The sequence below is a fragment of the Rhipicephalus sanguineus genome, chromosome 2 (assembly GCF_013339695.2).
Source record: "Rhipicephalus sanguineus isolate Rsan-2018 chromosome 2, BIME_Rsan_1.4, whole genome shotgun sequence".
In the NCBI taxonomy this organism is placed as follows: domain Eukaryota; kingdom Metazoa; phylum Arthropoda; class Arachnida; order Ixodida; family Ixodidae; genus Rhipicephalus; species Rhipicephalus sanguineus.
Genome location: NC_051177.1, coordinates 143560784 through 143577221, shown reverse-complemented (window position 1 = coordinate 143577221; position 16438 = coordinate 143560784). Strand labels below are relative to the sequence as shown.

General features: G+C 43.5%; 1 protein-coding gene across 1 annotated transcript in view; it reads right to left on the bottom strand.

Annotated features, from left to right (window-relative positions):
* LOC119381933 (ATP-dependent RNA helicase DDX54) overlaps positions 1 to 4624 on the bottom strand; it is a 45521-nt gene extending 40897 nt beyond the window's left edge. Inside the window, exon 1 of the mRNA XM_049412941.1 lies at positions 4601 to 4624. Coding sequence (XP_049268898.1) covers positions 4601 to 4624 — 24 coding nt within the window. The remainder of the gene's footprint in view (positions 1 to 4600) is intronic.
* Positions 4625 to 16438: the final 11814 nt, after the last annotated feature.

Here is a 16438-nt window from a genome sequence, read left to right as displayed (position 1 = left end):
TGCGCGGGGGAACTAAGGAAACGATGGAACATGTACTGATTGAATGTGGCGATATTCACCCTATACGTGTGGGCACGAGTCTACATGAAGCCTTGGGTTTTAGGGACAACAATGGAAAGCTGAACACGTCCGCGATAGAAATAAGTAAGAGACGGTTAGAGTATTGGTGGCAGAAAAGTAGAGATAAGAACAAAAATAAATAATGGGGGAAAAATAAGGTCATTCTGCCTTAAGAGGCAGAGAGATGGACCGTGAATTTATATTTTTTGGTATATAACATAGATTTAATCAATGTAGATAAGGTATTAGGCCAACATGAAACAAGGAAGTTTTTTTTTCTTTTCCTTTTTTTTTTTTTTTTTTTTTTTTTTTTTTTTCTTCTTCGAGCCTGGTGGCAGACATGTCACCGCCCCGTTTTAAGGGGACGCTCATAGCATCCATCCATCCATCCACATATACCGACTTTGAGTACGTTCTCTTTTAGAGGGACACATGCGAAGGGGCAGTCGCATCGGGCTCGCGGTTTTTTGGCTGCTTCAGGAAGCAGGTGATTTTCGTGTATCCGTAAAAATGGAAAAAGAGCAATATCGGTCGGTGATTCGATTCTTGTTTTTTGGAAGGAAATCGCGCAGCGAGATCAAAGAGCGACTGGATGCCGTCTACGGTGAGTCTTCTCCTTCGATGGCAACCGTCAAAAATTGGTCAACGAGTTTAACTCTTTCCTTACCACGGGGAAATTGGCCCTATTTTTGTATGTTGCAACTAGATTTTCTGTGCCGTGCTACTAGGTTTACAGTGCCATGCAATACATCAAAATAAAGACAAATGAACGTACTTTTGAATGCTGTTTATTTTAAAAGAAATAAGAAGACTTATTTGGCCAAGAAAATTTATACCAACAAAAAATTCAAAATTCGAAAAAAAATTTTAGTAACGAAGCGATCTCTCTGACAAAACTTTTTTTAGAGAAATTCCGAAATATACAAATGGTGTTACAATAATCACAGGGCAACATCACTTGAGGAATGTGCTAAAATCGATAAAGCTGTCTTTGAGTTACAAAAAATTACATGATGCATAGCAAAATAGTGAAGTTCGAGTTGGTCCTACTCGATTTTTTTTTTTCAGAAGAGAAATTTTACCGCAAAATATTTACATACGAAAATGCAAGTACTAAATGTAGAGTTTGAAAGATCCATTCGGCGAAAGAAATGGCAGATCTAAATATGTAACAAAAATTGACAAGCACAAATAATTAAGTCGTTACAACAAACGTCACAATGATATGCTTTGTATCTTCCTAGTAAAAAATTATGAAAAATTATGAGAGATGCAAATATTTTAAAACAGCGTAGCAGAGTAGGAGTGAAAAACGAATTTATAGCTCAAGAGCTTCTCGGCTATAAATTGTTCACTCGGGGAGATCAGTGTGCCAGGCACCAAAACAGTTTCTCGTTGTGAAGCACAAGTGAACATTGCAGGTGCACAGAAAACGTTCGTCTTGTGTTGAGTTTTGTTCTCTTGGTAGCACTTTTTAAGTTGCGGCGTATGTCCAATCGTTCAGGCTTGTGCTGTACACCTGTGGGTGGCCGCACTGGGGTGGGAGGGATAGAAGCTGGTGCGGTGTCATCTATCTCAAGAAGCTGTGCAACGAGTTCCTTTCTAAAAGCCAGCTGATCAAAACGTGAAAGTCTGGAAGTTCAGGTGTTTCTGGATTTTGCCTGCGATTTCTTCAAAAAGTATGTAGCTGTTCACCAGCTGCGATTTCAATGCAGTGGAAGAACAACGTCTTCCACCAGCGGACGCATTTTCTCAGAACATTGTAGGAAGCAATCAGCTGGGTCAGACTGTCGACCCCTAACATGCCGGCATTGTATTCGTCTATGAGTTAGGCTTCCTGATGTGATCTGTTCCCACTTCCCGTTTTTCTTTTCCCTTCTCTTAGCGGGCACCGTGAGCGTTAGCGGATGTGAGCTGTGCTAACCATATGCACAACACGCCGATCCTTCCACTGAATGTACAAAACCCCCTTATCCCGTAGCCAGCGAATGTCCCCTCTCTTGGCTTTTCTTTCCCAGTCACATTTTCAATTCAGATGGGAACCCGCGGCGATCTTTTCGAGTAGTGCCACACGCGAGTGTCTTGCGTTCCAGCAAGTGCACAAGAAGGGATGTTGACGTGTAGAAGTTGTCCATGTAGATTACATAGCCACGGTCAAGGTATTTGTCACAAAGCTTCGTCACCACATCAAAGGCCAGCCCATTTACGCTAGGTTTTTCGCGCTTCCCCTGTGTACACTACGAATTGAATGGTGTAGCCGGTCTTCGGATCTGCAAGAACCCACAATTTGTATCCCCATTTCACAACTTTGTCTCGTATGTACTGCCGAATTCCGGAGCGCGCTTGGATTTCACCATTCTTTCATCGACTGAAATTTCACGATACGGCTGGAAAAATGTTGCAGAGCATTCGTTGATGTGTTGAAAGAAGCCAAGACACCTTGTCCAGTTTTTGTGCGGTAGCGCCGTTCGTTTCGGGATCCGAAAACATGCAGCATGGCCAGAAGCGCAGTGAAAACGCCGCCTTGGCATGACTTTTGGCGGAAGAAGTCCCGAAAGCAATTATTTGTACTCCAGTACAAATTAGACGCGGAAGTTCTAATATCCCATGTAGATCAGGAGTCCGATGAACTTCATCATCTCCTCTGGCGTCACCTCCTTCCACGATCCGTCTTCTCACTGTATGTCGGCTTTTCAAGTATGTGGGCCCACGCATACTTGTGGTGTTCAGACATATTGCGCGGATGACCTCCGCCGTGAAGAAGAGGCGAAAAAATCCAGCGCTCTCGTCAGCCGATGTGCGCTACTGCGGAGCGTCATGCCGAGTCGATGCCCGGATCCCTCTGGGGTCGGAAGTCCACGCGTCTTTGTGCTGGAGGCAGCACGTCGTGCCCAAATGAAGTAGACACGCTAAAAATAATAATAATAATATGAGGGACACATACAGAGCAATTCAGCCGGCTCCAGAACACGATAAACAAAACAGGAAGCGAAAACGAAACTTACCTCGCGACTTACAGCTGACGTTCCCGGCTGATCTGGTGAATTTCTTCATCGGAGCTGAAGTCCGACGTCACCACATCGTTGTCTGACTCATCACTGCTTGAGAAATCTAAAAGATTGCTCACCGAAGCGTCGACATCGAGCGAAATCGCCTTTTTTTCCGAGCGCGCGTGGTTCGGATGTCGACGCCATCGCGCGGCTCACGTGCGCTTCAATCTTTCAACGCGCGCGCCCTTTAAAAATCGCCGCCACGCGGTAAAAATGCAACTGTGCAGAAACAGCAATTCTAGTGTGTGTACAATCGCCTAGATGGCGCTACAAGTCCAAGCGCACGGTGGTTGTTGAAAAATAGCGGCGTGAAATCACGTTCACCGGTGAACGATGCCTAGTGGCGTGGTAAGGAAGAGTTTAAACGTGTCGCACGTCGGTTTTTGATTAGCCCTCGCCCAGGGGCCCCGCAAACGGCTACCACGGCCGATAACGTGGCAAAAATCCACGACCTCGTATTGGCAGACCGCCGACTGAAGGTGCGCGAGATAGCTGAGACAGTAGGCATCTCAAAAGACCGCGTGGGTCATATCCTTCAGGAAAATTGGGCATGAGAAAGCTGTCGGCGCTGATGGCTGCCGCGTTTGCTCACTCCGGACAACAAGCGTGTCCGTGAGACCCACTTCAGAGCAGTGTTTGAAGCTGTTTAAGCGTAATCCGAAGGAGTTCCTGCGTCGTTTTGTGATCGTCGACGAAACATGGATCCACTGGTACACGCCGGAGACCAAAGAACAGTCGAAACAGTGGACTGCACCCGGAGAACCTGCTCCGAAGAAGGCGAAGACTGTCGCCATCGGCCGGAAAGGTGATGGCCACCATTTTCTGGGATTCTCAAGGTGTGATCGTTCGTCGACTACCTTGAGAAGGGCAAAACGGTTACAGGACCCTACTACGCCGAATTACTGGGCGATTCGACGTCGAATTGCAGAAACACGGCCACATTTGGTGAAGAAAAAGGTGCTCTTCCACAATGACAACGCGCCAGCTCACACCAGCGCCGTCGCCACGGCAAAGTTGGTCGAACTGGGCTACGAAGTGGGCCCCATCCAGCGTATTCTCCAGATTTGGCTCCGAGTGATTTCTTCTTGTTTCCCAACCTGAAAAATTCACTCGCCGGACAAAAATTTGAGTCGAATGAAGAAGTTATCGCCGCCACAGAAGCTACTTTGCAGCTCAGGAGAAAACATATTTTTCTGACGGGATCAAAATGTTGGAGGATCGCTGGGTCAAGTGTATAGAGTTGAAAGGGGACTATGTTGAGAAATAAATCGACACCATTCCAAAACTTTCGTTTTTTCTTTTGAAGGCTAAGTACTTATCGGACCGCCCTCGTATTGGCTTGTTCAGCCTGTGGAACCACTACCAACTCTCTCGCAAAGGGGATGAGTGCCCCACCTTTTTTCTGGAGGTTTTTCTTGTGCAAACAAACGTCGCAATACAAGGCACAACACTCCAGCAACCTCCTGCCAACATGATGTGCATACACTCACCTTCTTCCCTCCTCCACATGGCATTGCTCATTGTTTTACTATAGTCGTAGAAAGCAACTCCTTCAATTCCCCTCTCTCTCTATTCCCCACCCCTTCCACATTGCTCAATGCATGATGTCCTGCATGCTTTTCTTCCAGATCCTTTAGTGCACCATGTGTGGGACATGATAGCATCAATTTGCACATGGAATTTATATGAACCGCTGCACTAATGCCGAGCGTTTTGCTTGCACTGTTCGTATAACATACTGAAATAAGACTTATTCTCCCCAATCTTAGAACGCCGGGAAGCATGAAACACATATGTAGATTTCATAACCAGAACCCAGTTATACTACATAATGTACATGTGCATAGCTGTTCACCTACTTTGTAGTATAATGGTGCCAAATTAAATGCGTGTTCAAGTGATTCCACAAAGGATATTTTGCTGGCAAAACAGATGTGAGGCAGCTAGCTCATCAGTACAAACACACGTTTTCATAGAGCTCATTACACATTGAATACTAGACCGGTGAATGGAGATCACTGCAATGAAGCACTATCAAAATTTTAATGTGACATTTTATGGCATTCATAACAATTAACCCATATATGACCAGTGTTCTACATATAGGACGCTTCTTTGATGCACTCTAACATCGCTATTTCTTTAGCTGATGACTAGCGCCACCTACAGCACATCAAGCAGGCCTCATTCTCAACGTGTGCAAGCCTAGACATTGCTTGCTTTTCATGCTGCCACGTGCCGACCACTTTTTCCGGGCAAACGCGTGCTTCGTGTGAAAGACGTCATGGAGAGGAAGAAGTGCAATGTCGGTGTGCACGTGAAATGTTTCAAGGCTTACCACACCCGCAAATAGCACCCCTAATGCCCGGTGTCCTAAAATGTTATAGGACGGCTTGAAAAACAGTGCTGCGTTTACCTGGCAGTAATAAAGAACTTGTGCTTTCTTTTAAGGGGTAGAAGTGCACTTTTCGTGAAAAAAACTAATTTCTTTTGTCATTTTTTCTGAGTTTGGGCATATGGGTTAATGCTCTGCTCACAATAATGAAGCCGAGGTATCAACAACTATATTCACGGCTTTTTATGCGGTCCTATGAAAACTCAGCACTGCCACAATTCTCTGGACATGACCAGTCAAGCGTGGCCTTCACGGAAAAGCGTGAACCAGCAGAACTTTCACTGATATCATCACTCACTTCATGCTGATCAAGGTGTCTTCTGAGGTGGACCCTCTGCACAAACATCTCAGGGCATGAAGGACATTGATACGGCCGCTTGCCTGTATGGGTGGACTGTGGTCCTTCAGTGTGGGCTTTTGTGAGAAGCTCTTGAGCATACGTGGCATTGATTTGGCCGCTCGCCCGTATGGATGCGCATGTGGCCGTTCAGAGTCGGACTTTTGTGTGAAGGTCTTGCGACAGACGCGGCATTCATATGGCCGCGAACATGAGTGAGTGTGCAGGTGCTCTGTCATGTATTTCTTTTAGCGAAGGTCTCGGGGCATAGGTGGCACTTATGTGGTCGCTCTACTGAGTGAATTCGCAGGTGGTGTTTCGTCAATGTGCTCTTCTGTGAGAAGCTCATGGGACACAGGCAGCATTTATACGGCCGTTCACCAGTGTGTGTTCGCAGGTGCTTCTTCAGACTGTCGCTATTTGCAAAGCTCTGGGGGCACAGGTGACATTTATGCGGTCGCTCTCCTGTGTGAAACATGGTGTGCGTTTTCATATGCCACAAGCGCTCAGTCTTATAGTCACAAAATTTACAGTAGTGGATGCTACCTTGGTGCGGCTTCTCATCATGCGTTGTTGCAGGACTGCTGAAAGGCTCGAATGCTGCACGATGGAGACAAATACAGGTTAGTCAAGTGCTTACTTTCATTTAAAAAAAAAGAATTTAAATTCTCGCGTTGCACACAGCAATCATTCCCCGCATTTATGAATAATGCCGTAGTGGCGGAATCAATATTGATTTAAAACCACCTAGAGTTGCTTGATGTGTACATAAAGCCAAGCACACAAGTCTTCTTGCATTCAACTTCTATCGAAATGCAGCCAATGTAGCCATGATTATCAAATGCCAAAGAAATTAAATTACTGTAATGCTGACTGACACTCATCGATTGAAAAAGTCTTGACAGCAGAATGAAAAAAAAAGAGGATATTGGCCCATTTTTTATATTCATTTGATATCTATACATGCGCCTGCTATGGGATCAAGATAGTCAAACAGACCCCGACTATTACTAAGAAAATAGATTCGGCATAAGATCTTGTCCTCCACTGTTGTGCAATGGTACCTTAATATTTTTTATATCTCATTAAACATATTATAAGCGTTACCCCAAAAGATCATAATATACCAGAATATATGCTACTCCGAACATCATACAGCAAAACAACAACAGCAGAACTTGCTATTTATTTAGCACTAATGCTGAAACAGCAAGGGGGTGCCTATTATAAAGGGCATCAAGTACATCCAAGTCAAGAAACAGAACAAAAATACAGAATTACAAAATATCTAGATGAAGAATCAAAGAAAATGTTTTAGAAACATGTTTCTTTGAAGCAGTTGCATAAATAAATAAATAAAAATTGCAATACATAAATCTTCAATTGCAATCAGCTCCACTCTCTAGATGCAACCAAACAATGGAGTAATAACACAGAGACTCCAAGAAGCGAATATAATGCAACCTTGAGCGAAGGAATGCATGAGCGTAACAAAAAAAGATAAAATAACATTGTGTACGAAGCATTCCACTGTCAAGACAGGTCGCAAAATGCAAGACAAACTACAACCATTAACAAAAGACCTCAGATATAAAAAAAGTGCAGACAACAGGTGTCCACAACATAATGCTCTGTATCCGGAAAGTGACCTCAAGACTCCCTAGACGTTTCGTGTCTTGAACCTAGGAAGAGAAAGGGAAGAAGATATTGTTAACAGTGAACAGAACTACAAGCAAAATCACCAGGCCTACGAGTGTTGCTAATAAATGAAATGCACTATTCGATTGGTTTGATGTTTTAGCTAGCTATGCGATGACAACCAGGTTTTTGTTCGATGGTGGCTATTTGGTTTCATAGCACTTAGTGCATAAGTCTCCATTAGGTCATATTTCTGTGCAGATCATAGTCCTCTTAACCCTTTGAAACGCCATGTACACAATCGTGTACACCACTTGCTTTTGCTATCTGTATCAACTAAGCTAAGAAAGAGCACAATACATTGAGCTTTGGATAAACTGAACCTCCTGCATAATATCTTCATTTAACTTCATTTTGCAGGATGGTTTTGCTTATGACTACTTTGCTGAAGGCACTACCATATTCAACGAGTCGTTCGACGTGCCGCTTCCCGCGACCCACGTCAAAAGTATAGTTTTCTTTTGTTCAACATGCACATAACCAAAAACGAATTTGCACTATATCTCTAGTATGAGAGTTCATTCTATTTTTTAAATTTTTTTTATTTTATTTTGTACAATACTGCAGACAGTAGTCCAAGCAGGAGAGGGTGTACATAAAGATACACACAAAACGGAAAAAAATAAAAAATTACTGCATAGCATGGGTGATGTAGATGGTAATGAATTCCACTCTGTTATTGTTCACGGGAAGAATGAATATTTATACAAGTTAGTTCTTGCGAATACAGGCTTGATGTAATGACTATGCTTGTGACGTGGGGCTCGACCGATGTGCTTCTTCAAGTAACCGTCAGTTTTTATTTCAAGCTTACCAAAATAAACAGAAGCCAAAAACTTCAAACGTGCCTCTTTTCTCCTTTCAGATAGTGGCTGTAATTCGGCTAACTGTAACATAGCCGAAGGTGAATCAAGACGTCTGAAACGTTTGTAAACATAGCGGACAGCTAACCTTTGAATTTTTTCGAGTTTTTCTGTTTACGTGGGTGTAAGGATCCCAAACAGCATTGCCGTATTCCAAAGAGGGTCTAATCATTGTTTTGTATGTCATCAATCTGAGGGAAGGAGGGGGTCCAACAATGTTGTTTAACCTTCAGAGGTGACATGTCTGTTCAGTGAATGAATACGTTTAGCTCCTATACAGCGTTTTGATCAGGAACAAAATTTTTGTCAGGCTTGCACATTTGGAGGTTCTTCGGTGATCTGTTTGAAGTGGCTGAAGCAGTTCTGACTCAACATGTCTGTTCCTTGAATGGAGAGAGCTCCTTCTGGCATAAGCCTTATGAACAAGGCGATATCCAAATCTTTTACACTCCGAAAGTTCTGCTTATAGGTAATCTTCTTCTGCCTGTCGAGATAGACGGTGCTAGACACTTGCTTTGAGTAGTGCAACTCAGCCAGGAAACTCGGGGGAGTACAAGATGTGCACATATACTCACATAGGCAGCTCAGTAGAGGACTGCCGGGTAGTTGACGATAAATGGGCGTGAAAGCCAAAGTTCATTTCCAGCTTTGAACTTTCTGAAACGTATTGAGCTGTTTATTTTTTTTTTATTCTTCCGCCACTACTGTGCGGACCAGCGTGGCGGGGCAGCAAGAGCGCTGCTTGTGTTCTTCAAATAACACTAGTACTGCAAGGTAGCAATATTTTGTTGATGCACGCTATTCATAGTATGTCGCAAAAAATTTTCATATCTACAGCTACAATACTTTATTTGTAGGAGCTCACGAAAATTGCATTTTTGTTCAATTAAAAAAAAAAGTGGGTCCGGCTCAGTGGACACATCTAAATTTTTTGGGGAAGGTCAAATCTTTTTTCGCAACACTGAGATTGGCGTTGTGTTTCTGAAGACTTGGACAGCAAAATACATTTTTCTTTGCCGAAATTAAACGGAGTCGGCATACATGCACCAACATTCTTAACTGAACACACCCACCAGAAATTTGCAAACTTTCTGTCAAATGGCCTTGGTCACATTTGTACATACTTTCAAATTAGTCTGAGTAAAAAATTTTTGAACAGCAATCAACAGAACTGGACTAAGGCCTTTTAAATAGGGGTGTGCGAATATTCGAAATTTCGAATATTTTTCGAATAGTGTTTGCTATTCGATTCGATTCACACTGAAATTTTACTATTCGAACTTCCCAAAGACAAATGCAGCCAACGTCCGGTTGAAAGTGACCCCTTCAGATTTTCAATATGCTTCACCTCATTAAGCTCTCGTATTGCGGCAAAGCTGCCTTTCAAGCTCCGTTACGGTCGAACTTAGCCAAGAGACAAAGTCCGGTTGGAAATGATCCCTAGATTTTTAATATGCTTCACCTCATCACACCCCCGTATTGCGGCAAAGCTGCCTGTCCGTTACGGTCGAACTTGGGCAGGAGACAGTCAACGTCTAATTGGAAGTGGTCCCTAGATTTTCAATATGCTTCACCTCCTCACACCCCCGTATTGCGGCAAAGCTGCCTTTCAAGGTCCGTTACGGTCGAACTTAGCCAAGAGACAGTCAACGTCCGTTTGAAAGTGGTCCCTAGATTTTCAATATGCTTCACCTCATCACAGCCCCGTATTGCGGCAAAGCTGCCTTTCAAGCTCCGCTACGGTTGCAAATGTATTAACTCAAGAAAACGCTGGTTCCAATATGGAGATGAAAAATGTGGCAGAGTTGGGGGCTCAATTAAAGCTGTTTTGGACCTGAAACTTGGGCAGGAAGTCCGAAAAATCGGACGCCGAAGCTTTTTAGCATCCAAAATTTCAGATGTTCTTATATATCGACGTCTACGAGGCAGATTTGGAACTCCGGACTGAAGGAAGCACACCCTTGTCCGCCACATCAGTTGGGCTTCCACAGAAGTTGAAAGAGGAGGAGAGGCTGAGGAAATGGCCTCTCTGCCTATCACGTGTAAAGTGTTGTCGGCAACACTTTGGTTGCACCAAATCATGTACATAAATACAATTCGGCCTCTACATTGCCTCACTCTTGATAAGAAAGACAACTATGAAATATGACCCCACCAGGGCTTCATCAACCTAGCGAAAAGAAACACTTTCATGTTGCGATCTCACAAGAACATACTTAGGGATTCTCTGCAACTTTTTCTGTAATTTCACTTCGAATTATTCGAAAAATGTTTGAGAAATATTCGAAAATTATTCGAAATTATTCGATTCGATTCGCACTCAATCTTTATTATTCAAATTCGCTTCGCACCTAAAATTTGCTATTCGCACAGCTCTACTTTTAAACCATAACAGGGAAGCACTTGAACTTAATTGAACAATGGAGCTTCTTCATGGATGGAATTTACATTCCCTTAATTATTTGTGAAATGGCAAGGCTGTTAATTTGTACAGAGCGCACAAGAACCAGAGTACAGACATGTCTGAGCACAAGCATAAGTCCTAAGAAGGTCTAGCTAATTAATGTACGAGTGCTCTTAAGCGTACTGTCATCGCAAAGCATTTGCCCGTGATCATAAACACAATGACTTGGTGCTATCTCAGGGAAACAAAAAAGTCCCTGCCGCATTCAGTACAGGTAACCTCCACAACATTTAAATAGAATGGAACAACTTGTTAGGTTAGGCTTTAACAACCTAAGAAGCCATGTGCTACAAATAAAAGCATAGAAAATGTCACACTTCCGTTTGAATGACAAAGCGCCGACGGCAATAACAGGACATTAAAGAGCTACTGTACAGAAAGTAAGATTTGTAGCTTTATCGGCCGTGAATACTGCAACAGACATTTGCATACTGCTAATTAATTTAATGAGCATGGTGTCATACATGTACAAGCAAGCACAAACATCGCTTGATGACTGTAAACAGTGAATGTCACAATGCTGGCATGATTAACGATGCACACATAAGTGAGCAAACACGTAGTATTGCCTCTCTCTTTATGAAGGTGGTGCAAGCTACAACATTAGGCGTGGAAATCTGGGCAAGTAAGCATAGGCACACATGAAGTGACCAACAATTTTCTCTCTCATGGTTCTAATATATAGCACGACTATATACTAGAACCTTGAGAGACCAAAAGCATCAGCATGACATAAAAAGATGAAATTATATTGTTGATAAAAGCAATCTACTGAGAGTATTGATTGCAAAAATGTAAGATAACTGCAAGATCTAGTCATTAACGAGGTCATGAGCATCCCTTGGGCTTGTTGAAAAAACACATCCTGCGGAAAGCCGACATTTCTATGAACTGCTCAGCCAAATATTGCAGTCGTGCGCACCGCATAAAGGCTACAAGCAGAGCGTGAAGTTGCTGTTTCCTCAGGCGCCCTCTTTTCAAACAGAGGCCGGTTCTCACTTTCGTCCGTGGGCGGGGTGTCTGCCAGTTGACGTCGCGTATCTGTTTCTCCGCGTGCCAAAAAACATAGAATCCTCATTGGCCGATAGCCGACATAAATCGAGAGCGGCGTTCGGATCAGATGTGCTTCTTGCCACGAGGTGCCGCCACTTGCCATTGCCGCACTCCTCAGTCTGCTAACTTTACATGGTAGCCACACTTGCGCACGCGAATCACAGCGGGAGAGCGATCGCATTTCATGACGTGCGCTGACGTAACTTCTTTTCCCCGGCCATCCCTCCCCGTGTAGCTTCCAGCATGCTCGTCAGGACGAGAAAAGAGAGAAAGCGCTGAGAGCGTGCGCCAAACCCCCGTAACTCCGCTTGTTCTGGACGGATTCGAGAAATTTTTGCGGCAAGCGATTCGGGAGGCAGTAAACTTCGATAATGAGGTCATTAGATCATTACTTGTAAAAGTGGTTCATGACCCCTTTAAGGAAAAGCAGTGTTGGATGCGTTACCGAAGAAAAGTAACTAAATATGTTACGCTAAAAAAAGGGAACATGTTACCGTCCTTTGTTACCTACAAAAAAAGAAGGGTAACGTGTTACCGTTACCAAAAGAAGTAACGCAGGTTACTTCTGCCATTACTCGACGGTCAGAAATTTTAATCAGTGCACCCTTGCTGCAGGAACCATAATAACAATTTCATAAACCTCATTTTATATTTTACATAAAACCCATAACCAAAACAATGATTTTAGCTGAATTACTGATATAACTAGAAAACTTTGCACAAGTGTGCTGGACTTTAGCGATATTATTGTGGCCTAATGTTTACTGTAGAGTTACATGTGATGGCTTATAACTTTGTGGCACACGGTAATGCCATTTCTCAAAGTGACATTAAACAGAAAATGAGATTTCATTATGAACGCTCTCCAGAAAGAAATCACTGATCTCTCAACAAATTTACAGTAATTCTGATGGCGTGCTTTTACTAGCGTACAAAAGATATGCGCAGATCTTGAACGAATAAGGAAATCTTTAAATTGCATAGTCCAGGAAAAAAATATTTGCAGAATATATCATTATTGCCCTTTTAACCTATATACTATTTGCTGCGAAAATTGCGAATGTTTATACGAAGGCGATTAAGGTCAGCCTCGCTCACACAGGAATTCAACAACCAGAAACATATACGCGCACTTAGAAGCAAATAGAAGCAAATTTTCTTTTGAAAACAAAACTGATAGGCAGCACTATAGTATTGCAAGAACAAATTACTGATAACTACAACTCGAAGAATTTAAGCAACAGCTCTATTTCAAAGCTGTCGTCGGACAGCTTGCCTCGTATCTTGGTGAATACGTCTGCACCTGCGGTAAATAGGTAGGTGGTCGACAGACGCATTATGATACTCCTATTGTCAATGCCTGGCAGGCCGATAGTGGTCCGCTGCTGCGACAAAAGGATAGCTCTGGGATCGACAAAAGGATCTCTTCAAGCTTCCATCTTTCCTGAACCTTACTTGAACATCTGAAAAGCCATCCAAAGTTTAACAAGTACGACCATCACGCATAAATACTCTATAAAGTGGGCGAGGGGACGACCGCCGCTGTATGTCAATTAGCAGAGCATCGGTCATGTAATCCGAAGGTTGCAGGTTCGGTCCCTGCTGGCGACAAGTTGTTTTTTCGTCCACATTACTTTCTTCACACCTGTATCACAATTACCACAGTAGACGATACATTACAGCTAACGTCCCCTATACCTTCCTTGGCTTCATTATCTGCCATTTTTCATTAAGGTTGTGTCAGACAAAGAAACGAGCCCTTAAAATTCCCTTCTTTCATTAATTTAAGTCGAGGGTTTCGTTCTGGCAAACTGGATTACTTCAGGTACAGTAAAAGCTGCTTAATTCGACACTCGTTAATTTGGAAAATCGGATAATTCGGATGTGTTCACTGGTCCCGGCCAGCATACACATTGTTTAATGGCATCAAACGCTCGTTAATTTGGTCATATTTGGCTGCCACCCGGTTAATTCGGACGATCCTCAGAGCACGCCGAGCGCGAAACGTCGCAAATGTGCGATGCAAAGGAACGAAAACAGCATTCGCGGACATCCAAAACGGCCATGGGCCTTCAGAAAGGCGTGGTTGCCACCCGCAACCACGTTGTTGCTCTGTGATAAGGTACGGGTTGAGAGCACGTTTCAGATTAAGACATGGGGGGTCCTGAGCCGTGTTCATGTTGTGATTTAAGTCTCAAATGATGAAAATTGCGGCTTTTGCATTGCTCTTACACAAAATAATTACTGTATTTACATATTACTCAAGAACATGAAGGTACATTTATTTATTGTTTTCTTGATACTTTCGATAATTGGGCATTCGGTTAATTCGGACAGTTTTTCCGGTCCTGTGAAATCCGAATTAACGAGTTTTTACTGTAGTACGCAAGGGCTTACTGGTCAGCTGTCCACTCGTTAAAAAATCCCGTGCTATGTGATGCCAGCTGGCAAAAGAAAGAGTGTTCCACAACTGCCTTCATGGCAATGAGCAGCGCTGACTAACACTCCCACATTTGCATGCACATAAATACCCTATAAAGTGGACGAGGGCACGTCTGCCACTGTAGCTCAATGAGTAGAGCATTGGACGCATTATCCGAAGGCTGCAGGTTTGGTCCCTACCAGTGGCAAGTTGCCTTTTCGTCCACTTTACTTTCTATCTATGTCACAATTACTGCAATACACTTAAAGCAGTACAATTAACAACCCCTATACCTTCCTTGGTCTCATTGTCTGCTGGCCTTCATAAAGGTTGTTTCAAACAAAAAAAGACAAGCCCTCGAAATTCTCTTCTTTCGACCATACACAATGTCACACTTCCACTCGAAAGGCAAAGAAATGATGATTATAACAATGCACAAAAGAGATGTATACAATGTAAGGTTTGTAGTTTTATTAGCACTATACCTTCCATTAAAGAAGAAGATTTGCATACAAATAATTAATGACCATGACATCAGACATGCACAAGGAAGCACATACATCACTCGATAAATTTAAATATTGACTTTCACAGTGCTAGCATGAACAACAACGCAAAGTCAACAAACACATACCAGTGCCCTGTTTCAGATAACGCAAGCTGCAACATAACGCAGAGGTCTGGAGGAGTCAGTGGTGACAGCACACATCGCGTCAGTATTGGCTTGTTCAGCCTGTGAACCACTACCAACTACTCGCAAAGTGGGATGAGTGCCCCACCTTTCTTCCAGAGGTTTCTCTTGTGCAAGGAAGTACGAGGCAGAACACCCCAGCAACCTCCTACCAGCATACTGTGCACACACTCACCTTCTTCCCCCCTCCACATGGCATTGCTCATTGTTTTACTATAGTCGTAGAAAGCAACTCCTTCGATTCCCCTCTCTCTCTATTCCCCACCCCTTCCACATTGCTCAATGCATGATGTCCCGCATGCTTTTTTCCAGATCCATCAGTATACAATGTGTGGGACATGATAGCATCAGTTTGCACATGGAGTTTATATGAACCACTGCACTGATGCCAAGCATTTGCTTGCACTGCCCGTATAACACTAATTGACATAAGACCTATTCTCCCCAAATCTCTAGAACACGGGGAAGCATGAAGAACACATATGTAGATTTTATAATCAGAATCCAATTATACTACATAATGTACTATCGCGTTCAGTATGAGCTACATCACGCGCGTGGCCGAGCGCTCTGCAAGGTTGTACAGCGGCGCCGATCACAGCGTACTTTCGAGTTATCGGGAGAGAGTTTGGCTGCTCGTGCGAGCGCGCATCGCACCCACTTGCTTGCTTTCACCCTCGATATTATCATTTTCGAAGCTGATATCACCATAGGGCAAAACGAGGGCGAGGATGAAATCAAGTGGAGGGGATGTGCGCTCGCAGGGGCAGCCAAACTCTCTCCCGATGACTCAAAAATATGCCATAATCGGCGCCACTGTACAACCTTGCAGAGCACTCGGCCATGCACTCGCGTGATGTAGCTCATACTGAGCGCGACAGTACCTGTGCATAGCTGGTCACCTACTTTGTAGTATAATGGTGCCAAATTAAATGCGCGTTCAAGTGACTCCACAAAGGATATCTTGCTGGCAAAACAGATGCGAGGCAGGTCAGCACAAATACACGTTTTCATAGAGCTCATTACAGAATGAATACTAGACCGGCAAATGGAGATCACTGCAATGAGGCACTATAAAAATAATAATGGGACATTTTACTGCATTCATAACAATCCTTTGCTCACAACAATGAAGGCGAGGTATCACTAGATTCACAGCTTTTATGTGGTCCTACGTAAATCAGCACTGCCACAATTCTCTGGAACAACCAGTCAAGCGTGGCTTCACGGAAAGCTTGAACAGCAGAACTTTCACTGATATCATCACTCACATTCATGCAGATCGAGGTCTCTTCTGAGGTGGACGCTCTGCACAAATGTCTCTGGGCACGAAGGACATTGATACGGCCGCTTGCCCGTATGGATGTGACTGTGGTCCTTCAGTGTGGACTTTTGTGAGAAGCTC